We start from the raw sequence: 26,260 nt of genomic DNA on the forward strand, positions 1-26,260 counted from the left end.
ATTCCCATCTGTGGTGACCATCTTTGTAGAGGCATTCAATTGGGCCTGCTACAATGGTTGATGTGAGAATTGATGCAAATCAGCATTTGAAACCTCCTCCACTAATACCTGCTCTTTCACATTGTTTTTGTCTTCATCTTCACTTGTCTCCAGTACAGAATTGTCATCTTCACCAGTGAAGTCAATTTCCAATTTAACATTGGAGTTTTCTAAGAGACACAACTTTTCTTTCTTTCATAGGCCAAGAATATTACGTGAATGACACAATGCAACTTTGGCAGATTGAATGAGCGCATGCCAAGATCCAACAACAAGTAGAAACAACTCTGCACAATTCCTGTTTGTTACTGCTTCATTATTGTATTATTTACATGTATTCAGAAAAGATAACACAACAATGTAAAATTGTCCCTTTCCACTGTTTTAGATATATCAAATGAAATGACCCTAGAAAATATAAATATTTTCTAAATGATAATACATTTTCATGAAGAGGAGAAAATATTAGGAAAAGTCATATGATTTCATGAATGAAGTAAAAAAATGACCTGTTCTGCCATTCTATTGTTAAAGATTGTATTTTTCCCCATAACATTTTTTACACTGACGTATTAAAAGACAGTTGTTGTCTGATGTAAAATCTCTGCTGAATCATTGTTGTGTATAAAAGGGTTTTGCTGGCTATGGATGATAAAAGTGAAGGCCTACAAAGAGCTGACTTTTTTTTTTAGTAACAGAAGCATATATGTGTGTAGATTTTTATTACTATGTGTTGTATCCCATTATATTCTAATGTGTGTATTATTTTATGTATTTATTTGTATATTACACTTTTTGCAGTGTTTTCACATAACATTCACACATACAGGTTATCCATAACAGAATGTCCCAGTTTTGATTGTATAATATAACAGTCTAAATTAGACTAGTTTCAACAAATCATACATCAAATTGAAGGTAAACTAACCTTGTTTTAAATTAATTTTATCCATAGTGGATGCTGTCGAACTCCGTGACTGTTCCTTTATAGGGTGTAGAAAAATATCCGCTACTAGTCATAATAGTGGATAGTGGATATTTTTTTACACCCTATAACCTAGTTTTTCTAAAAAATGTTAAAAATTAGCACCCTTAGTTATATGGCAAATGTCCAACCTAAAGTCCAGTTCTTTCCACACTTTTGTTAACATGTTTGGAGTAATGGAAGCAATAGCCTCTCCAGTTTTGTATCTCAATACTGGCAGATTGTTAGCTAGCATCAGAATGTAGACATGGTTAGCTAGCACCAGAATGTAGGCGTGATCTTTTATGAAGCCTCAATGGGATAAAAAATGCATTGTGTGAGGTTAGATGAATGTGGAGACCAGCAGAAAAGAGCTGTTGTATTGACCATTACAACCAATCAATCAGTCAGGGACTTTGACATTCAACTACTCTCATATGAAGCAGATGAGCTGCATCTTGTTGCCAAACAAAGTTTTCAGGTTCACACTTCTAACTGGGGAAAAAGCTAGTCTTGCTATACACTTGACATCAGGACAAAGTGCAGAAATCATTTAACTTTGTGAGTTACCTCATCAATGAACACCACACAATCAAGAAGCTCACCTTCACGCTCCAACACTTCGCTTCACTTGCACTTCACTGGATTTTAAATATATACCAACTGTAACTGGTATGGATGCATATGTAAACATTTTCTTAAAACCTTCCATATTGTCATCTTTGGCAACTGAAGCTCAAGACTTGTTTTGCGAACTGACTTCTTCGAACTTTGAAGGTAAGATGATCTGACAACATGCTCTTCAGACACTTCATGCCTTTGCCATTTCAAGCATACATCCACAGATACCAAATTGACTATACCATCATGGATGTTTCTACTTATGGGGGATCACAATTAAACCTTAAATGAAACAAAAGTTGCACTGAAGTTGCAGATTCACTCTTGGCAAACTGCAGAACACAAAATACTTTACACTCAGGAATCGCCATATGGGAATCTGGTGCTGCAAGTGTAAAAACAGCAAAACAGTATTTTCATATGCACTTATCTGAAACTATTTGAGTTACTCTTTTAACTGTGACCATGAAACAACACAATAAAATGCGTATAATTGATACTACTAAAATTTATAACCTGGACATTCTTTTATGGATACAGCATACATTTGGACAACACCCATACAGTATTTACTGAGTAGATTGATAAATAAATACATTATCTGCTCCAGCTGAACCTTGTGTGCTGTACTGCAAACCAGATGAAGGGGACACTAGAAATGTTGTTTTCTGGAGGGAACGGGTACTAGATGGAACACACTGTGACACTGAATCAAGGGATGTGTGCATTAGTGGAACCTGCCGGGTAAGTTTTACGTACCTTAGTTGAACCTTCTTATTTTAAGGCTTTAATTTTAATCAGTCTGTGCACTAACTCTGTATAAATTACAACACTGAAGAGCCAAAGAAACTGGTACACCTGCCTGATAAAGTGTAGGACCACCGCATGCACGCAGAAGTACCACAGCACAATGTGGGATGGACTCGACTAATGTCTGAAGTAGTTCTGGGGGGAACTGACATCATGAATCCTGCAGGGCTGACCATAAATCCATAAGAGTATGAGGGGTGGCGATCTCTTCTGAACAGCACATTGCGAGGCATCCCATATATGCTCAATAATATTGATGTCTGGGGAGTTTGGTGGCCTTCTAAAGTGTTTAAACTCGGAAGAGTTTTCCCTGGAGCCACTGTAACAATTCTGGATGTGTGCTGTGTTGCATTGTCCTGTTGTAATTGCCCAAATCCATTGGAATGCACAATGGACATGAATGGATGCATCACCTCTCAGACGTATCTAGACATCCCATATCACTCCAACTACACACATACTGCACTGTTATGTAGCCTCCACCAGCTTGAACAGTCCCTTGCTGATATGCAGGGTCCATGCATTCATGAGGTTGTTTCCATGCACATACACATCCATCTGCTTGATACAATATGAAACAATACTCGTCCAAATAGGCAACACATTTGCAATCATCAACAGTCCAATGTCAGTGTTGACAGGCCCAGGCGAGGCGTAATGCTTTGTGCTGTGCAGTCATCAAGAGTACATGAGTGGATATTTGCTCCAAAATCCCTTATAGATGATGTTATGTTGAATGTTTCACACACTGACACTTGTTGATGGCTCAGCTTTGAAATCTGCAGCAATTTGCAGAAGGGTTGCACTTCTGTCACTTTGAGCAATTCTCTTCAGTTGTCATTGGTCCCGTTCTTGCAGGATCTTTTTCAGCTGTGGCGATGTCATGGAAAAATCCTCACTTCTTCGCTACCTCAGAGATGCTGTGTCCCATTGCTTGTGCACTGACTATAACACTACATTAAAACTCACTTACAACTTGATAACCTCCCATTGTAGCAGCAGTAAGCAATCTAACAACTGTACCAGACACTTGTTGTCTTATATAGGCATTGCCGAACACAGCATCGTATTCTGCCTGTTTACATTTCTCTGTATTTGAATATGCATTTCTATACCAGTTTCTTTGGTGCTTCAGTGTAGAAACACTTTGATCATGTGTAATCTAATCCAGTAATATGAAATAAGTTGAGATTACTTAAATATGAAATGATGTGAATGATGTTGTTTTAGACTTTCATGTACACAAAGGAGATAAATGAAATTATACAAGCAGACTATTAATCAATATGATTTTATCAGTTGAATTAGAGTCATTGAATTGAATGGAACTGACTCAGTGTGAGAAAGTAACAGGAGAAAGCATCAGTGACACTTAAAGTTTGAGTTAGACCCAAATGCTATGGTAGCCAAATGGACAAGGCAGCTGCAGCTGGTAAAGAGGATCAAGGTACAATTCAAAGTCTGACACCAGTTTTCCTTTGTCACAAAATATTCTCTAGTGTGATTTTGGCTAGGTTCAGATGATTTCACCATTATCTAATTCATATGTTATTGCAGCATAGATTGAATTCTCTCCCTATTTCTGTAACATTTTCTTCCCATTTGTCTTATGTGGGCACAAAGTGCTGCAGTAATAAACAGCAGCTGTTCAGTCCCCTACTATGTCTGCTACATAAATCTTTCATATTATTTTCCTCCTTAATATTCTGCCAAAGTCATTACTTACGCCTCATATACAGTGTTTTTATTTTATCGTCAAACGCTAAGGGGTGTAGTTTGCTTCTTAACATTTCACAGTCATTTGGTATGTCTTTTATATATAACATACTGGAAGTAATGGTATCTAGTGTAATTTATTAGTGGCTGTTGTATTATCCTCTTTTCCTGCAATGCAAATCTATGGCATTAAATAGTCCCAGGTGAGACAGAAGTCTGCAATCAATGCTATGTGACATAAAATGAACTGCACTCTTTCTAGATGAAACTCCCCAGTTAACTCTGCATAAACTCATTACTAGCCACTTTCATTTTTAAGTGAAACTGAAAATATTTCTCACTGGTGGTCTTACACTGTCAGTACTACTGCCATTTGTGTTTCCACTACTTTTGCACAACATTCAAACAGTAGTTCAGCACAGTACTCATTCACTTTCACAACCAATGGGCTTCTTCTATGTATTTACCCAGTCCTTTCTTTGTTATTGCACTCTGGCAGCTGTCTGAGATGAGATGTGCTGTTTAATGACTACACCCAACATAAGTGTGAATTTGATTTATAGCGAAATGTTGAAAAGAAAAATTAGTTTTATGCAGCCAGGGCAGGTGAATTTTCTTTACACTGAGGTATCAAGGGACTGGCACTGGACATTACAAAAAAATCTTGGTTCATCATAAATTATTACTTGTAGAATGTGTGTGAAGCCAATAGTATCCAATTGAAAGCTAAGATGGCAAACATATAGAGCCTGTCAGAATGTGTAAATACTTAGGCTAAATTACAAAAAATAAAAAAATAAAAAATAAATAAAAAAAATAAAAATTGCAATCAAGCAAAGTAAATAATATAATTACTGGGAAACGCACATGGAATACCTGTTTGTTGGGAGGCTTCTAAAAAAGTAGGATGCATTTGCAAAGGAGAGCATAGGCAAGACATAAGTGTGACAAGTTTTAGAATACTGTTCCAGCATTTTGAGTTCTTATCAAGTAGGTATGACAGTGAAAAAATTCAGAAATGCACTGCTAGTATCATATTAGGTAAGTATAGTTCAGGTAAGTATACTCAGGGAACTTAAATGATGATCTTTGGAGAAAAGGTGAAGTTTCAGTAAACCTGTGTGCTGTGCCAATATAGAGGACCAACATTCATTGGAGACTGCCTAAAACTTATACCAATGTCCTCATGTAGAAATGATGAAAGTAAGACAACAGAGATCAGAGTGTATTCTGAGGAGAGATGATATTCCCTTATTCCATTCACAAATGGCAGAAGAAAAAAATCACTGCTGTAGTTGTACAGTACAAATTATTTTGACATTTATATGTCGATTTGAGAAAACTAAACTGAGGAAAAATTTCCTCAATAAAAGATCAACACTGTTGTAGTACTGGAACAGTAGAAATTTTGAAGTCAAAAGTTCTAACTTACTGCTTTTGCTATTCTTATGAAGTAACATGCATCAACTACACTACCAACTTGTGCACATACTGTGTTCCAAAGACACAGTTGGAAATATTGGTTTTGCTAGATCACCTTTCCTGACAAGGAAACTAAAGTGCAAAGGGTTAGATCAGTAAGAGATGTGGGACTACTGCTGCCATTACAAATCTGAATAGACAAAATACATAGGAAATCCATTTTACAGTGGTCACCTCAACAGAGAATGCAAGCACAAGTGATGGTTACCATACAGCTCAATTGGAACACGGCAGCCATTTTTTGTGTCTTAGTTGCAACTTCAAAACTTAAAAAAGTGCCAGATTGTAAACAAATTATTAGTTCCTCAGAAAAACTTTAGTTTTCCCAGACTTGATGTTTCCTAATTGCATTTACTCTAACTGTCTTTCGACATAACCAACTATACAAACTCTCTATTGCAACTTTATCATATTGCTTTTAATTGCAGCATGTTGGTTGTGACTGGGGCATTGACTCAAATGCAAAAGAAGATCACTGTGGTGTTTGCCTTGGTGATGGAAGTCAATGCAAGACTTTTCATGGCGTGTACAGACGGGCGGATGTCACTGGTGAGTAATGACTTGGTACGAACAGTGCCAACAAGTTAATGTTACAGAATAATAATGACAGTGTTATGAAAAGGATAGATTGCTACTCACCATAAAGCAGAGATGTTGAGTCTCAGATAGGCACAACTTGCACACATGTATGACAACTATCTCTGGCTGCAAAGGCCAGACTCTGGCTTCGGCAGTTAGAGACAGTAGTTTGTGTGTGTGTGTGTGTGTGTGTGTGTGTGTGTGTGTGTGTGTGCGCGCATGTTTTGTCTGACTGATAGTCTTTTTGTTGTGCCTATCCAAGACTCAACATCTGCACTACATGGTGAGTAGCAATCTATCCTTGCCAATTACAACAGTCTTTTATATGTGTGTTCTGCCGCTACTTGGTGAGTATATTTTTTTATCTATCCAGTTAAATAAATCTATCCTTTTCATAGTATTGTCATTATTCCATTCTGGATTTTCCATTGTTAAAATAGAAATGAGATTTATTTTGAGACTGATGACCTCAGCAGTTAAGTCCCATAGTGCTCAGAGAATAGAACTGCAAAAATATATTTCTTGGCAAATACTGTAATATGATGTTAACAGATTTGTAGAGAACTGTAATTATATCTGATAAGCACCAAACCTTTTAATAAGTTTTATTTCAAAGAGATGTAAGATTTGGCTGAGAAATAAGATCTGATAGGTCACTAAGTAATTTCCAGCACTTATAGCAGATTAAAATACATTATGTAGCGAAAATCCTGTTACCTCACCAAATGCAGTTTGGATAACACCACACTATGCATCTGAAAGTGCATATGCACAAGCAAGCAAAAGATATTTTTGTTTTATATAGGTGGAGTGAGCTGAGTGAGTCTGAACGGGCACAATTTTAAAGATCCATAAATTCAGGCTTTTTGTCATCAGAAGAGTAGCACAGAGATTAGATGTATCTAGGAACATTCCTGGCAGTGATATTATGCAGCAAAACGCCAAGGGGGCTGACTAATGGTGCTCTGGTGGCTCTTGACTTGCATGTGTCGATCTCAGACTCTGAGATTCAGCAGCATTCAGATATTGGTCAGGATTTTTGCAAGCATAGCTCTACTGAGGTTTGGCACTGATCATGTGTTTCTACAAACTCGATAGCTCCTAGCAGACTGTCTGATTAAAATTCCTTTTTAGTTGACATGTCATGCCTTCTAGCTTAGTTACTTCAATTAGAGCTCTCAGTGTCACATGCAAACAGTTTCTGTTTACTTATTTGTCTTATGCAACATTTAAGTTTTGTGAGATAGATTATTGTTGTTGGAATGTAAATGAAATAAGATCAATTATGATACAGCAGAGCTGTCAGAAGTACAGTAAAAAACTAAAGGTCATGTAGACTCTTGAGTCACATTAATGTGATCACTTGTCAAAAGTCTGAAGAACCACCTTTCCAGCACAGACCACTGCAAGACATTTAGGAAGAGGGCCAGTGAGGTTCTGGAAGGTACCAGCAGGGATGTGGAGCCATACCAACTGCAGTGCTGTGTCCAGCTGCACTAGGTTACTCAGTTGAGTATCCATGATGTGAACAGCCTGATCAATGTGGTCTGACGGATTCTTGATTTGGTTTAAATTCAGGGAGTTTAGTGATCAGGCCACTGTGGTAAAGTTATCTCAGTGCTCTTTGAACTATGCACATACACTGTGGGCTGTCTGACCTGTTGCATTGCTCTGCTGGTAGATGCCATCATGCCAGTCAAAAGCTGCATTTAGGGATGGACATGGTCCCCAAGAATGGATACGTTTACTTGTATTGATCCATAGTGACTTCCAGAATGATGCGATCACCCAGGTAATGCCACAAAAACATTTCCCAGGCCATTGCACTTCCTCCTCTAGCCTGCAGGGTGCCATCCACATGTCCAATGGAGCATAAAATTGGAGTCATCCGGAAAGGCTACTGTCGCCACTCAGTGGATATCCAGCTGTGGTGCTAATATGCAAATTCCAGTCTTTGTTGCTGATGAACAGCAGTCATCATGGGTACATGAACCGTGCTGAGGAGGCCCAAACCCAGCTATGTTCACCGAATGGTTGCTGAGGAGGCACTGTTGATAGCCCATTGGTTCATCTGGGTGGTGAGCTGCTCAGCCGTTACACATATGTTCACCAATATACATCGCCACAGCCATCATTAACCCTTCTCATCTATGGACCATGATGCATCGCACTTCCCCTTCAATGCCGGTTTTGGATAGCACCAATTTTCCATGCACAGTGTACTTGTACTTGAACCACAGGGACACACGAACAGTTTACAAACTGACATGTTTCGGAAATGCTTCCACCCTTAGCCCAAAAGCAAATGATCACGACCTTGAGGACATCAGATGAATCTCTCTTTTTCAGCATTACGACAACTGCACTGTTTTCCACATCTCCCTGACACTGCTAGTGCTGCAACCTGCTATCTTTGAGTAGTTATTGCACATTGACGTTGAACATCGCAGGTGGTCACATTAATGTGACTGGCCCATGTAAAATTAAAATCACAGCATATGTTTTATCACAGAGAACCAGAACAAGAAGGAAATTCAGAGATAGGCTTAACTGTAAACAACAGAATTAAAAATGTTACTCTTACTAAAGGAATCTGAGAAAGTATGGCAAGATTTGTTTTGAAAAGAAAGAAAATATATTCCATGCAAAGTATTCAAGTCTGAGCGCCAACAATCTCATGCTCTCGTGAAGAGTCAGAAGACCTCTATGCAACAGAATCCACTATAGGATGGTAATGCAAAATTTTATGGGAAAATGAAGTGAAAACTAAAAAAAGATACTCTTCAACAGGAAACTTCTCATGTCATGCCTTAAGTGACCGAGGTTATGTTAGTAGAATTTGCAAGGACAGAGTGGCTGTCCTTAACACATCGTTCAACAAGAAAAATCAGTTAACAAGGAGCAAATGGGAATAAAAATGAAAATGATTATATTTTATTAAAGAATAAAGTAAATACATTCAAGCTTTATGTCTCTTGATCATAAATTTGAATTCTAATTAAAAGGGGAGGTCATCAACAAATAATAAACAGCAGAGCATTGGGACAGTTAGTTCAGGGGATGAGGCACCTGTAGTTGGTTATCACAAGAGTAAAGTTCTGGAGGCTGTATAGGGTATACAGCTGATAATCTCCAGTGCTTTGCCCTTTCGGTAACCAACTACAGGTGTGTCATCCCCTGCACTATTCACCCCAATGCTGTGCTACTTATTACTTGTTGATGACTTCCCCTCTTCATGGGATTGGAGTATGGAACAATGAACATTGGGGGCTTCTTTGTGTCCTTATCTGTATGACACTACCAACAGTCTAAAGATGCTGCTTGAATGCAATGAAACCCGTTGTTAATTATTCATCACTAACAGATGTTGGCAGTTCGATTTGCCATGAATTTCAGTGGCTGTGACTGGTCATATTATAAAATTGTAAATGAATATAAATTTTTTCTCTCTTGACACAAATTATACTTTTGATACAAGTTTTGATTGTTAAAGCAATCTTCTTCAGATCATAAAAAGGAAACCATGAAACATATCCAAAAGTAGTGCTTACACATACTGTGTCATTCTTATTTCCAGATGAAGTGAATAAAGCCATCCAAAGTATGATGAAAGGTTATTCCACTATTCTTTTTGATATGTCAGAGTAGGAGGAGACGTTGAGGTAATGCTATCTCTGATCTTAAAAATGAAAATTCGGTAGCTGTAAAAAGTATTCAAATCCTACTATGACGTAATTATTCAATATAAGTGTGGGTTGGGTTGTTTGGGGCAAGAGACCAAACAGTGAGGTCTTTGATCTCATCGGATTAGGGATGGGTGGGGAAGGAAGTCCCCCTTGCCCTTTCAAAGGAACCATCCCAGCATTTGCATGAACCAATTTAGGGAAGTCACGGAAAACCTAAATCAAGATTGGCGGACACGGGATTGATCCATTGTCCTCCCGAATGCAAGTCCAGTGGCCTAACCACTGCGCCACCTCACTCGGTATGTTTAATGTAAGACTCTACATCTTCATTGAAGGTCAGAATCTTGAGTTATGCTTATTTTAGAATGTAATCCATTCCTTTATTTTAACTTACCATTTTTACTATCTGTCTCTTTTGATTGTAGATTCTGTGTAAAAAGAATTCGTTAAATAGCTACCAGTACTTAAAGTGCAGTTGTGAGAAAATATGAAAATATATTTTTCAAGACAAGTTAAAGTCATAGTATTATTTCTGTCAAAAATGATTTTCACTGCTGAGATTGAATTCATCTACTGTTTTTCAGCATAAACACTGATCAGCCAGAACAGTATGACCAACTTTGGTGTGCATAACAGCAGAGATGTATGGTGGCATGGAAGCAGTGAGGCCTTGGCAGGTCACCGGAGGGAGTTGTCACTACATTGGCACACATACAGTTCACTTAATTCCCGTAAATTCTGGTGAGGGAGGCAATGAGCTCTGACACCACATTGAATCACATCCCAGATGGGTTTTATCAGGTTCAGATATGGTGAGTTGGGGATCCCCACATCAATTGAATTCACCTCTGTGTTCCTTGAACCAGTCCATCACATTCCTGGCCTTGTGGCATGGTGCATTATCTTGTTGAAAAATGCCACTTCTGTCAGGAATCATGATCATCATAAAGGGCTGTACATGGTTGGTAACCAATGCACAATACTCCTTGGCCATCGTGGTGTCTTGGCCAAGCTCCACTGGACCCATGGATGCCCACATGAATTTTCCCCAGAGCATAGTTAAGGCACTGTCAGCTTGTTTCCTTCCCCAGTACAGGTGTCAAGGAGCTGTTCTCCTGGAAGATTATGGATTCACACCCTCCCATTGGCATGATGAAAAAGGTATTGGGATCTGTCAGTTGTTGCAATGCTCTGGCACTGTGCCAACGTCCAGTGTCGATGGTCACATGCCCATTTCAGTCACATTTGCTGATATCGTTGTGTTAACACTTGCACTTTCATGGGTCATTGGCTGTGGAGGCCCATTGTTAGGAGTGTTCGGTGCACTGTGCCTCCAGACACATATGTACTCTGCCCAGCATTAAAGTATTATGTTAGTTCCACCACAGTTCGCCGCCTGCCCTGTTGTACCATTCTGCCCAGCCTGCAACATCACACATTTGTAATGATGGGTGACCACCCAACCCCTCAACATCTGGACATAACTTCATCTTTGTTTTGCTGTGTGTTGGAGACACACACCACAGAACTCCTTGAACACCCAACAAGTCCTGCAGTTTCCGAGATATTCATGTGACCCTCTGGACCATCACAACCTGCCCTCAGTCAAACTTAGATAGATTGTGCACCTTCACATTCTACACATGGGCAGCATGCTCAGTGATACAACATGAACCATGCACATGTCTGACTAGCAGTCATTCCTCACTAGGTGATGTTGCTATTGCTTGGATTGATTTATATTGATAGTACGTCGGTGATCATAATGTTCTGGCTTATCAGTGTAAGCTCTGTGACAGGTTAACAGTGTGCTGAACCGTATCTCATATGCTGTAACCTTACTCATGAACTATGTGGGGGAGAGGAGAAGCCTAAGGCAAGTTGAAACTTTGAGATGGTTGTTGAGGTGTGTTGGGTAGCAAACTGCTGTGAAATATGTGGTTGTGATTGCCACATAAAATCAACTTCTTGTTACAATTAACAGTTCCAATCTTTTGTCAGCAATTAATGCTGTTATTGTTCCTTTTTACTTTCACTTTAAATTAGACTTTGAGTAATTATTAATTATTTCTTACCTCCTTAGGATACAAGGAGGTGGTAATAATTCCTGCTGGTTCCAGAAACATTCGTGCTGTAGAGGAAGGGCCATCAAGAAATTTTGTAGCTGTTGCCAGTGCTACAACATATAAATATTACCTAAATGGAAACAAGTAAGTTCTCAGAGATTCATTTCATTCTGATCTTTCTGTCCACTATGGAACACCTTTATCCTATTAATTCTAATATATATTTGTTTCAGTCAGATTGAGAGATCAGGATCTTTTTCAATCCATGGCACTGTTGGTTTTTACGAGCGCCACAATGAAAGAGAAAATATTACTATACCAGGTCCAATACCTGATGACATAAAGATATATGTAAGTATACAGCATTCAGAAAGACTTAGAGTCCTACTTTATACAAGCCTTTCAGTTTTATTCATTTAGTTTTTAATAGCTTAATTCATGTCCATTGAGACTGATACGTGGGCATCTGTTCACACTTTCGTGCATCCATCAGTCTTACCCACAGATGGTTTCTTTCACTTTTGAGAGAATGCAGAACCTCACAGGAATCATATAAGGACTGCTAGATGAATGTGGGTGAGTCTATAATCAATAATCTTCAAACAATGCTTGTGGTTTGGTTTTCTTACAAGCAGCATTGTTGTGGGTATAGGAACCCACATACATCCACCTTCACACGCTTCTGAATTATCATCACTTGTTTAGGAAGGTACACCCTACACACCATGAGGATGATGATGATGATGATGATGATGATGATTGGTTTGTGGGGCACTCAACTGCACAGTTATCAGCGCCCGTACAAATTCCCAACCTTTGCTCAGTCCAATATTGCCACTTTCATGAATGATGATGAAATGATGAGAACAACACAAACACCTAGTCATCTCAAGGCAGGTGAAAATCCCTGACCCCGCCAGGAATCGAACCCGGGACCCTGTGCTTGGGAAGCGAGAACGCAACCACAAGACCACGAGCTGCGGACCTCCACACCAGTCCATGATTTCGTATCTTCTCGAAGTGTGATGTAGTGACATCTTGCAGTGAAAAAATTGTGCAACATTCTTTTACTCTGATGTCTTACACTATTTTATCTCATTTGCAGCCATGTATTATGACTTCATTGAAGAAGAGCTGCAGACTATTTTTCCACATAACTGGATCTCTGTGAAACTTATGTAAAATTCCACTTATTGATCACCTTATGCCTATTCTGACCAGCCTCACCTTCTAGATGCCCAAAGTTGATTTATTAATTTTTGAAGTAAGTTACTGCATCAAGTGACAGCAATGGTTGAATTTAAATAACCAGTTTTATTAATAATAATGTTCATCTTTTTTGGTGTTCTTATTTGTTGTGTGTTGATGGCTTGATATCAATTTCCTTTGTGTACTTTAACTTTTTATGATCATCTAGAGGTTGGTTGAGTTACTACTTCAAGAATTATGTGAAAACTAGTGGGCTTTCTGCAGAATAACACATATATTTTCAATCATCTCACTTTGCAATACACACCAATAAAACATGCATAACTCATTCTCCATCCTCACACTTCAAACTCATACTACCAACTGTACTAAAACAACTTCTAACAACATGCAGCAAAGAAGTTACTATCATATATTGATCAATTGATGCAAAATACTCTTTGGAACATACATTTTATAAATAAAATTCAAATAAATATTGTTATAATCATCATTGTAATATTAAATTAAGTATTTATAAAAGTTGGTTAAACATTTTTTTGCTTAGCTATGTAGTAGTGGCTTTGTGGCTTTTATGTTTCCAGTATGGTATCACTCATTTCATATGATCCAAGATTGCTTAGTAAATTTATCTCATCGTAACCAGTTTTATTCAATTGCCCCCCAAAAGTTTTGAAAGTATAAAATACGAGAAAAGTTTTTGTACAAATTAATAAAACTGGTTATGCCAACAAGTTATGGAATGTAAAAAATCTATATTCATTGGTTCTTCAATACATGATTTACAGCATTTTAACTACCAGTACCTTAGTATCATTACTTCATTCAAATGAGGTCATGAGCAAAATTTTGCTGTACAAAGTTCTTTTCTCACAAATTTTTAAAACAATTTCAAAGTCTGACCTTTTACCCGTTTGGTAGCTCTCAAATCATTACCAAATATCATATGTATATGGGATAAGCAAAAGGATGGCACACATAACAGTGATTTTATCATATTAGCATGACAGTGGAACTTGTATTTCATGAAAATGTCTGTATACCAAGATTTATAAATCTATTTTTAATATGAGAAAGATCATTGATTGGTAATGCCCTATGATCACGCGTAAACATCTTAGTCCATATACATGACGATGTAAATAAAACAGAAAGAAACTTCCACATGGGAAAAATATATTAAAAACAAAGATTCCAAGACTTACCAAGCGGGAAAGCGCCGGCAGACAGGCACATGAACAAAACACACAAACACACACACAGAATTACGAGCTTTCGCAACTGGCAGTTGCTTCGTCAGGAAAGAGGGAAGGAGAGGGAAAAATGAAAGGATGTGGGTTTTAAGGGGGAGGGTAAGGAGTCATTCCAATCCCGGGAGCGGAAAGACTTCCCTTAGGGGAAAAAAAGGACAGGTGTACACTCGCACACACACACACACACATATCCATCCGCACATGTATGTGGATATGTGTGTGTGTGTGTGTGTGTGTGCGAGTGTACACCTGTCCTTTTTTTCCCCTAAGGGAAGTCTTTCCGCTCCCGGGATTGGAATGACTCCTTACCCTCCCCCTTAAAACCCACATCCTTTCATTTTTCCCTCTCCTTCCCTCTTTCCTGACGAAGCAACTGCCAGTTGCGAAAGCTCGTAATTCTGTGTGTGTGTTTGTGTGTTTTGTTCATGTGCCTGTCTGCCGGCGCTTTCCCGCTTGGTAAGTCTTGGAATCTTTGTTTTTAATATATTAGTCCATATACAGTTATTTGAGGTGTTTTAAAGAATGTATAGCAAAATACTTTTGATCACAGGACAAAATTAGTTTACCTATTTAGGAATTTATTCCTTTTTCTCATAACACCAATAAAATGTTTTTGTAACAACATTTTTGAATGTCTTACCGCTAAATTTACTCTCAGTATATAAAAATATGCTATGACAAAAATTATTTCTCGCCCTACTTTGCAGGAATTTTTTATACCTGAAATGACAAATGTTGGATGGGTAGTACTGTCAGATAAGATCATCCATACAAGCTGTGGTGACATAAATGGGATAGACCCTGAATAGAGAGCATAGTGGGAACAGAACCCGGATAGGAAAGAGAATAGAATGCACCAGAAATTAAGAATGGATGCACACTGCTAAGGAAGGTACCACTAGCCACATTATGTGCCTACCATAGTTAGTGGACCTCCTACCTATTCTGTGTGCAAAATTTTCAATTTTATCGATCAATTTGTCCTTTAGTATCTGATTGCTACAAACATTTTGCATTTATGCCACCTAATTGATTATACAATAACATATGAAAAATTACTGTTCAAGTCTTCTGTATTGTGTCACAGGATGAGATATACAAAATAATATATATCATAGTCATAGTAAACACAAGTAAATTATATACAGCACAAGACATTGCAGTTATTTTGTGAGAAATAGTGTGGTGCTATCCACACACCCTCCCCAAAACTAGTACACAAGAAAGGTTAAAGTTGTATTGGATACAAATAATTCCAGACAGCAAAAGGAAAAGTTATACTGAGAACAGAATAAATGCTAATGAATTGATTGAGTCTTGCACTTAAAGCTTCACCTTTTCAAATAGTTAGTTATTTGAAACATTACTCTAAACTTTGACAAATGACACTATAAAAACTAATTACTTCTCATGAAAGAACATAATACTTGTAAAATACAATGATGACTTCTTTACAATCTGTAGAAAAGAAACACAGCACAAGCAAAAATAATAAGTTACCATATTTACATTGTCTGCACAAAAATGTATGAAAACTGTAACCACTTTGTTCTTTATGTATGGTTGAAAAAATTTTGTTTCTACAACTTTTTTGGGACAGTTACATATAATTTTTTTCTTTTCATTCTCTTTCTGGTGCAACTATGTTGCTTTCCAGAACAAAAATTGTTACCATTTACTGTATTATGTTCCTTATGATGATAATTGTTACCATTGTGATTACCGCAAAATGTGTGTGTCTATTACACAGTTTTTTACAACTCTGACCAAAATTTACTGAAAAATCCTTTCTCAAAGTCTGCATAGGTTGTGTCATTGTCAGTATACTGATTTGCCCAGCTTAATGCTTCACCTTCCAGAAACTTCTGAACAAACTTGTTTTTCATAACAGCATTCATATTAGACATGAATTATCTTTGCAGAAAATCTACAGGGTGTAACCTACCTTCACATGAAAAGTATTTCACTGGAATGTTGAGAAACATTGTTAACAAGATTTCTATTAACTACCTCATTAGACATTTGTTCAACTTTGTTATACAAAACAGAGAAACGATTCTCTAGGCTGCTGGTTGGTTGTTGCTTAATTTTACATTTTCTACAAATTTGCTGTATACCGTTTTCACCTTATCAACAGACTTACTCTCAACAAGTGCCAGTTTGGTGTCAACATTAGTTTACAATTTTGAAATTCGATTATTTGCGTTTTTGTCCACAGTAATTATTTCCTCATGCACTTTTTCAAAAGCAGTTTTGTTTTTCTCCCAGTCTTCAATGATCTCATCTTTGACTTTCCGACTTCCGACTTCAGTGTTAAATTTAAGTTCATTTTCTTTCATTGCAGACTTCACATACTCTACTCGAATATCTAACCTACAATTTTTTTGATCAGTATCATACATTTGAGCTGTATTTTTGCTGAAGCAATCAAATAATGTTTCTATTGACTGACCGAGTTTTGTGCACTGGTCCTCACTTTGTTGTTTATGATTTTCAAGTTGCTCATTTATTTTTGCAAACTGATCCTTATTATCATTATACATTTTATTTCCAATGACAGCACAGTACTTACATCATTATTATCATCTTGTTTTAATTCATCAGTTTGTTTTTCCTGTCTTACAGGTTTGTCATTATTGTTTTCTTCTTCCTGTTTCACAGTGCTACTTCAGTCTCCCATGTCTGTTTGACCCCTACTGTTCCAGATTCTTCAGTGGCTTTCATTTTTAGTAAATATATAACAAAACACTTCAGCAAAAAGAAAAAAAACAATAAAGAAAATATTTCCAGTACTTAGTTTTGTTGTGGGATGTCAATGTTGTCAATTGTTCACCTCACTTCTTATTTTTCATCTTCTTCTTCTTATGAACTCCTTTCTGCTGCAATTGTAGTTGTTTTGTAGCTGTGGTTCATATATGGGCAATTGTTCACATAAAATTTTCACAATATATTTTCATTTGCACAAGGAAAATAGCCCAACAGAGGATTCACACTTCACTTTCAGAAAAAGCCAGACTATGTCACCATATTCAGACCGTCCCCACCCAAAGCTGATTTATTAATTTTTGAAGTAAGTTAGCAATTTGGGCGGCTAGTCTTGTTTTCACAGCACTTGCCACACTGAGATAGTGACATACTGCAGTGAGTGACAGCAACAGTTGAATTTAAATAACCAATTTTATTAATAACAATACTCATCTTTTTTGTTGTTCTTCTTTGTGTGTTGAAGGCTCGATATCCATTTCCTTTCTACAATTTAACTTTTTATGATTGCTTAAATGATGATTGAATTACTACTTCAAGAATTATGCAAAAACTGGTGGACTTTCTGTAGAATTACACATATATTTGCAGTCATCTCACTTCAGAATACAAATCAATAAAACACACATATCTCATTCTCCATTCTTGCTCCCCAAACTTGTACAACCAACTGCACTGAAAACAAAAGATTTTCTTCTAACAGCATGCAGCAAAGAAATTACTATCATATATCAATCTATTTAGGCAAAATAATCTTTGAAACATACATTTCATAAATAAAATACAAATAATTGTGTACCATTTTGAAAACTCATAATTACTGCTGTAATTACATTAGGTCATTATAAAAGTTGGTATTTAAACATTTTTGTATAGCTATGTAGTAGTGGATTTTTGGCTTTTATGTTTGCAGTCTGGAATCATTCATTTCATATGATTCAAGATACTACATTTATCTCATCATTACCAGTTTTATTGGGCTGTGTGCTTACCATGATAAGCATCACCATAAGCTTCATATTAGTCTTCATTCTTCTCAAACTTAATTCTACATACTGGTTCGATTGGTAAATGTAAATGTTTTGCTTCCATCATATTGTATTTCTCTAAAATTCTCTTCATGTGTGCAGACTGATTTATTTGGATACAGTTGTCAGAGGTCTTGATTCTTAAGCCTAGAAACCAATCAATTACAGTGATCCGAAATCATTTATCCAACTGTTCAATAAATTTACTTCGTGCATCGGTAGAGCCCATGGTGGATCCATTCTTAACACGAAATGCAGTATCAGGTTTTCACTACAGGACATACATGCTTCTGAACAGCTCTCTCATAAATTACAAACACTAAATAATTTAACAAGACACTCATATCAGGGTTTTGAGGCCTGCTGTAAACTGTACAGACTCTCCAGCAATTTATGTACAGTTTCTGAGACATCATCAAAACCCTCTGGTTGATACATATAAATTCCCTCCTTCAAAATACTGTCCTTAAATCAAATTGCTTTTTACACCAATCATGGTGATTTGCAAAGCTCAGCTCGGCTCTCATAATCTTAGATTTTGCTACAGAGCTAAATGTCTCATCAAAATCTATTCTAAAACTGAATATATTCTTTTGCCACCAGTGAAACCTTATATCAAACACTTAATTATTTGAATATAATTTTGTAGCAAACACTCATTGATTTTCAATCACCTAATTTGTTAGATCTGTAAACTAGTTTCGTGTTTTATTTTTCTTCAGAGAATTCGCTTCTTCCTTTCTTGCATTTTTCCATTCTTCAGAGTTTACTGACTCCACTGCTTCTTTGTCATTCCTTGGTGTCTCACAAAGAGGCATCATTCTGATCTGATGGACTGAATCTTCACAGTAACATAATGGTTTCTTCAAATTCCATCATTTATGTGAATTGTGTTGTCTGCATTTCTTGCTTCAATGTTGCTCTCAACTTGTCCCTCAGTACCATACAAATGGTTGCTAACCATTTCATCACTCATAAATACATCTTGGTTCATACAGTCCCTTGACTATCCTCTTCAAAATCAAACAATGGAAAATACAGGATGGATAATAACACTATTGAGAGAAGGATACATTGCTACTCGCCACATAGAGGAGATGTTGAGTCATAGACAGGCACAGGAAAAAAATTACTATATATTTCAACTTTCAGCCAAAAGGCCTTCTTCTCAAGTAGAAAAAACACACATTCACATTAGCACAATTAACACACACATGATCACTGTCTCTGGCCACAGAGGGAAGGCTTTTTGGCAGAAAGCTTAAATGTGCAGCAGCCTTTTTGTTGTGCCTGACTGTGACTCAACACCTCCCCTGTATGAGTAACAATCTGCTCTTGTCAAAGTCAACACTTTCACATTCAGTTTCAATAACATATTTTTGTCTACATCTGACATATCAACAACCAACCCTTTTAGTCCTGTGAGTATGTGACAATTGTTTGAAGTTGAATTTTTCCAGGAAAATAAGCATGAAATCGACACTAATGATAACAAACCACACGTTCTTTTGAAAATTTAGCATCAAACTCTTCCATTTTTTCATGAGAATCAAAGCACAGCACTGCACTCCAAATATCACAAAATTATCAAAACAATGTTCCTTCTTCAAAAATATCTGAATTGGAGTTTTATGTTTAATTTTTATGAAGTCATTTCAATTCAGAATGTATGTTGCAGCTACAATTACTTCACCTCTTAATGCTTTTGATAGGTATTGAGCAGAGCATATCGAAGGATGTGCCATCTCCCATAGGAGTCTATTTTCACTTTCACCAACTGCAGCAACTAAGTGTTTTAGTCCACCTGAGTCAGGAAACTTATATACTTTTTCATTAGGGAACTCCTTGCCACCCACCATCTGTCATTTTTTCACACTAATTTCTTCTTTAGTCTTTATTGTTTTAATAAAAAGTTGTAATTTTTCTGTGGTTTTCATCTTTGTGTTGCAAAAGTTATGTTACCCCAAACACTGTAAAAATAGTATTTAAAAACAGCAAAGTATTGATGACATTGCATTTTTAAATTTGGGCTAATGTTTGGGCACAGTTTTATGGTATTAGATGTTAGTGTCTGGTGGAAACTGTTATTTATTGACTAGGTTAGAAATTGAGGTTTTTTCATTTTGTTGTTTCTATTGGTCCATATTTCTTTCAATCACAAGTTATGTTTGGGGTTTTCTCCAAGATACTTAAACTGTAGAACTATGTTGATTTTGTAATAGCTTGTGCAGATTTTACATATGAACAGGGGTTTCGTGAGCATGAGCTCAATTTTCTTGAAGGAAGCAATTTTTTTGGAGACTGTTGATCTCGTCATAAACTCCTTCTTCCATATCAAGAGCTAAAATAGATAAATCATCTGCAAACCCCTAGCAGTTTGTTCTTATTGGAAGTTTAATCCCATTTTGATTTCAGATGAGTTTTCTTTTTTGCTAAATCTTTGTGAGCGAATAGAGGGCTACATTAAAAACAGTGGGGATCATTTATCAGCTTGTCTGGCACCATTTTTCATTATGAAAGCTTTTGAGATATTTTTCCCAAACTTTACCCTGGAATTTATGTTGGTTAAAGTTAATCTGGCAATTTTTATTAGTTTTGGATGGACACTATTTGATCTAAGGATTTTTAAAAATGGAGTCTATGGATACTATCATATGCTTTTTGAAATCTATAAATCAAATAATGAGTTGTTTGTTTCTGTACTTGTATTCCGTTATTAATTTCAAACAAAGAATTTGGTCTGAGCAACTTCTGTGGGCGAAATCCTCCTTGGTATCCTCCCAAGTTGTGCTTCCAGAGTGCATCAGGTTCCTGCACAGATTAGATCTTTGGTAGATGCTTTGTAATCTTTTAGTTCTCTGATTGTGAGTTCTACCACATTGATGGTTGTAGGTTAGTTAGATCAGGGGTGGTTAAAATGAATGATTTCCATATTTACCTGAAATGTTTCTAGTGGCTCATCACTGTTTAGAAGTTTGTGTAATGTGTCTGTGAGAATCTCTAAAGCTTATTGGTTACTGTGTGTAAACTTTCCTGATTTATTTCTCAGCATTAATGTTGAGGTTCCTATTTTTTAACATATGTCTTGAAATGTTGTAATGATCTTCTATTTGATTGGCCTTGAAATCTTCTTCTGTCATTTCTAAGATGTTTAGATTTTGTTTGTCTCATGATATCATGAGTGGCTTTCCTTTGTTTTTAACAAAGAGATAGAGGGGCTGCGCAGTACTTACCTCAGCTCAGTACAGCCGATAGAAACACAAAAAACAACCGAAAATTTAAGTTCCTAGCTTTTGGAATAAATGTTCCTTCATCAGGGAGGAGAGAGGGGAAAGAAAGGGAAGTTACTCACAACCCAGGTTATGAAGCAACAGGGAAAGGAAAACAGGGAGGGTAGCAAGGAGGAGTCACGGTTGTCAGAGGGAAGCCAAAGATATTCTACTGTAGGTACTGTGCCAGCTTCAAACCAAAGAGGATGCATACAGAAGTAAAGAGGTGTATAGTATAAAGATGTAGGATGAAAAGATGCATGAATGGCTAAAGAGGAAAGGGAAAGAGGAGAAGACCGAAAAGTAAAAGGTTGTTTAACGTAGGTTCAGTCCAGGGGGATGGTGGGATGAAAGGATATGCTGGAGTGCAAGTTCCCATCTCCGCAGTTCAGAGGGACTGGTGTTGGGTTGGAGAAGCCAAATGGCACATACGGTGTAGCAGGTTCCTAGGTCCCTAGAATTATGCTGGAGGGCATGCTCCGCTATTGGGTATTGGACATCTCCTAGGCGGACAGTTCGTCTGTGTCCGTTCATGCGCTCAGCCAGTTTAGTTGTTGTCATACCAATGTAAAAGGCTGTGCAGTGCAGGCATGTCAGCTGATAAATGACATGTTTAGTTTCACACGTGGCTCTGCCTTGAATTGTGTATGTTTTACCAGTAGTGGGGCTGGAGTAGGTGGTTGTGGGGGGATGCATGGGGCAGGTTTTGCAGTGGGGTCAGTTACAGGGGTAGGAACCGCTGGGTAGAGAAGGTAGTCTGTCCCAGACAGACACAAACAAATATTGATTTTTGAATCATTTTATTTGGTACAACATACAGCAGCACAACATACAATAAAATGAAACTGGCCAGAGGTGGTGCAAAGTCAGTAGCATAACAATATCCAAATCTTGAAAGCTTCACAATAGTTAACAGTTGTCAACACTGTGTAAACTGAGTGGGAGCCCACATTGTCCTGGATAATAGACAAGCATAGACATCACTGGCATTGGCAATGTTAATTTTGAGTCAGCACGCACATCTGGTGCTGCAGACTCACTCTGGATGTTGATGGTTTAGCCTCTGGTGTCAACCCTACATTCCTAGCTAGCAAGCAAAAGCTCTGTACATGGGTAACATCTGTGGTGTGTCGGCACGATAAGTTGCTTATGCAACCAGTGAAGACTACTATTATGGAGCGAGGCAAAGACCGGTCCAGTGCTACATGGAGAATGAGGTGGGTGACCTCCATCTCTTCTGCAATTGTCTCCTGGTTGCTCTGGTTACAGGAGCTCCTAGTGTGCTGGCATTTGAATGTAAGGCTAAGAGTGACCCAACCATCTGTGGTTTCATCAGTTGGGCAAGGGGGAAATGCAGGTTAGGCTGTGAGCACTGGAGGCAGTGTCATGATGTCAATCTTGGATGGCAGCCACTCCTCTGGTGCACCCTCAGGGTACATCCTGTGGTAACTCAACCCGGAGCATTGATCTGTCCATCAGTGGGGAAGCCAACAGTGAGGTGGTAGGATTAAAGAGAAAAAGAAGACTGCAGGTGCATTTGAACAGTTGGAACTGGTTCTGGTGCTGGGTGATGGTCCAGTCTTTGCTATCAAGTGTCAAAACTCAATGCCCCATTGCAGATGAATGGTGACTGGAAACCACCAATCTTTTCGACCAAACCCCTGGACCCAAACCCACATGCCAGCCTGAATCTCAGAGAGCAGGGAGGAACTGGGGGCTGTGTGCTGGCAGTAGTACATGTGGGAGAGAATGGGGCTGACATCCTTGTGAGAGCACTGATGGGCTTTTGTCAACCTGTATGAACTTAAAGTAAAATGTTATGGTATCTTCTGTTGAAGCATCTTCGACGCACTTCTTCATCTGTTATTTGAATATCTGAATGAACATCTCTACCTCTCCATCCTAATTGGGTTAGAAAGGAGGCTAATAGATGTGCTACACTCCATTTTAGTGTAGAAATTCTCAGAGTCCTTCAGCCAAAATTATGGACCTTTTACAGTCACTGATGTCTACGTCAGGCCTTCAGTAGTGAAAATCTTCAACAGTGCCATCACCATGTATTTTGCCATAGTTGTATTGAAGTTAACCTGAAAAAAGCTATAGGAATGGGCGTGCAAGATTTAGGTGCACTTATTCCCAAGGTTTGGAGGGTGCTGGCCTAGGTGAAAAAAACTGACATGTGACTGCCTGTTCCACACATACGTTGCTAATGGACTAGGCTGTCTATTTCCTAGTCAATGCCTGGTCAGTAAGCAGGACACTGAGTGAACATCTTTGTCCTGGGAGTGCCCCAATGCCCTCAGGCACAGTTGTAAGATCTGTTGTTGTAAGACTGGTGGAATCACTAGACACAGTGCAGTGTTATCTGTGTGTGATAGGATAACACTGTTGACTAGAAGTAAATGGTGTCACAAGCCATAGTGGTGCATAAGAGGAATAAACCATTGCCCAGACAATTGCTCCAGTCACCCCCTCATGATAAAGTTGTGAACTTGTGTAAGAATGGTGTCCACCTCTGGCAGCAGCAATGTGGGTTTGCCTAATTGGAAAGTTGTCCACAGTTAGTTGAGTCTCATCATCCAGGAAGAAACAAAGAATTTCCTCTTGACTGAACTTGTAGTCCAGCCCCAGCAGTAGATGAGAAAGAACATCTGCATTTGAATGCTGGGAAGTGCTTCTGAAATGGATTTCATAGGTATATCTTGAGAGGAACAATGCCCAACACTGGAACCAGTGACTAGTACAATCTGAGACATGAGCTGTTGGTTTGAATAGTGAGATCAATGGCTCATGGTCTCTTACAAGGTGGAACTTGATGCCAAAAAGAAAGAGATAAAATTTCTTCAAAGTGAATATATTTGCAGTGCTTCTTCCTCAATTTGGGAGTCTTTCATTTGTACAGATGTGAGGGTTTTTGAAGTGTATACAGTGGTGTGTTCTCAACCATCAGTCTCTTGGTGAGCATGGACAGCCCCCATCCTGTGGTCTGACATTTCTGTTGCAATCACTACCTGCTTCCCAGGTTGGAAAGGCATTAGGGGAGGTGCTGAGAGTAGACCTTGTTGGAACTCTGTGAATGCCTTTTCACATGCAGATGACAATGTGAAAACCACTCCTTTCCTACACAAGTGTGTAACAGATGAGCTATCCGAGATGCCGTTGGAATGAATTTTCCATAGTATGGAATTTTCATCAGAAATGTTTGGAACTTCTTTAGGTTCACTGTCTGAGGCATGGATATAATTGCTTTGACATGGTCCTGCATTGGTAAGATACCTTAATGAGAAAGTGCATGGCCTAGATACTTGACTGAAGGCTGAAAAACTCATGTTTGCAGAGATTCCACTTTAATCCTGCGTCCTGCAAAACAAAAAAAGGGCGGCTTCAGGTTCACTAAATGTTGCTCTTTAAACATCTGACGATGATTATATCATCCAAATAGATAATGCGCTCATACAAAGTAGCTGTTCGAGTATCCTCTGGAAAACTGCCATGACAAGGGAGCCCCAGAAGCCAACTGTTTATATTTGTGTAAAATGTGTGGCTGTATGTTAATCATTAATATCTTATGTGAAAATAGGTGCCGGCCGCGGTGGTCTCACGGTTCTAGGCGCGTAGTCCGGAACCGTGCGACTGCTACGGTCGCAGGTTCGAATCCTGCCTTAGGCATGGATGTGTGTGATGTCCTTAGGTTAGTTAGGTTTAAGTAGTTCTAAGTTCTAGGGGACTAATGACCACAGCAGTTGAGTCCCATAGTGCTCAGAGCCATTTTTTTTTAAAAAATAGGTCTAATGGGGGCTGTAAGTATGCTTCAGTGAGGTCAGTTTTTGTGAAGTCTCCATTTGCTAGCTTTGCCTATAATTCCTCAGGCTTTGAAATGGGGTACATGTCCAAGTCAGCATGAGCATTCACCATGACCATGAAGTCCTTGCAGAGTCTGAGTTTTCTGGATGGTTTCCTAATGATAACCAGGGGAGTAGCCCACTGACTCTATGATAAAAGTTGTGTCACATTCAATTCCTGCAACCTGCCTAATTCAACCTTGACTTGGCCATGGAGTTCCAGTGGAACTGTTTGAGGACAAAAAAATTGAGGCCATGCCATAGGTTTCAATGAAATATGAGGCTTGAAATTCTTTGCTTTTCCCACCTAGAAGAAATAATGACCAGAGAATTCGGTGCAGAGCATGTCCAATAGTTGATAAGGAATACTCAGAGAGACCAAACTGGCTAACTGATGAAAAATCCAAAACACATAAATGTGTCCATGGTGAAGACATTCTAAGTATCAGTAATGTTGATGATTAAGAAAGTTATGTCCCTGGTCACATTTTGTAATAGTTTTTATGGTAAATTGATCTTACAGTGGAATGGATTACTTGCAATAACTGGTAGAGTTAGTGCGGGCACCCCTAATTGTAAATATGTTTGAAAATTGAGGAAACTTATGGTGGAACCCATACCACCTTGAAAGTATTCCAGCCAACTGCCCACAGTGAAATGAGTAGTTTACCAGTTAAATTAATTAAGTGTTGTTTAAATACTACTTGATTTTATTGCAATAAATAATACCTTCAATATTTTACATTTTATCAAACAAAATGACATAACTTGCATATTTTTTAGAAGATGCACATAAACAAATTGTAAGAGAACTGAATTTCACATTCCGAAACATGGTAATGTCTCTGTAGCTAGTAAATGTTCACATAAAACTAAATTCCAGTGTTTAAACTTACACATAAAAATTGCACTCAATAGGTACAAAAAGAATGT

General features: G+C 38.0%; 1 protein-coding gene across 1 annotated transcript in view; it reads left to right on the top strand.

The window, feature by feature from the left end:
- Nucleotides 1-26,260, top strand: part of LOC126282419 (A disintegrin and metalloproteinase with thrombospondin motifs 12-like) — a 1,083,163-nt gene that overhangs the window by 992,980 nt on the left and 63,923 nt on the right. Inside the window, exons 14-17 of the mRNA XM_049982077.1 lie at nt 2,235-2,368; nt 6,061-6,181; nt 11,981-12,107; nt 12,197-12,314. Of these exons, the coding sequence (XP_049838034.1) occupies nt 2,235-2,368; nt 6,061-6,181; nt 11,981-12,107; nt 12,197-12,314 (500 nt within the window). The remainder of the gene's footprint in view (nt 1-2,234; nt 2,369-6,060; nt 6,182-11,980; nt 12,108-12,196; nt 12,315-26,260) is intronic.

Source organism: Schistocerca gregaria, chromosome 7 (genome assembly GCF_023897955.1).
Source record: "Schistocerca gregaria isolate iqSchGreg1 chromosome 7, iqSchGreg1.2, whole genome shotgun sequence".
NCBI lineage: Eukaryota > Metazoa > Arthropoda > Insecta > Orthoptera > Acrididae > Schistocerca > Schistocerca gregaria.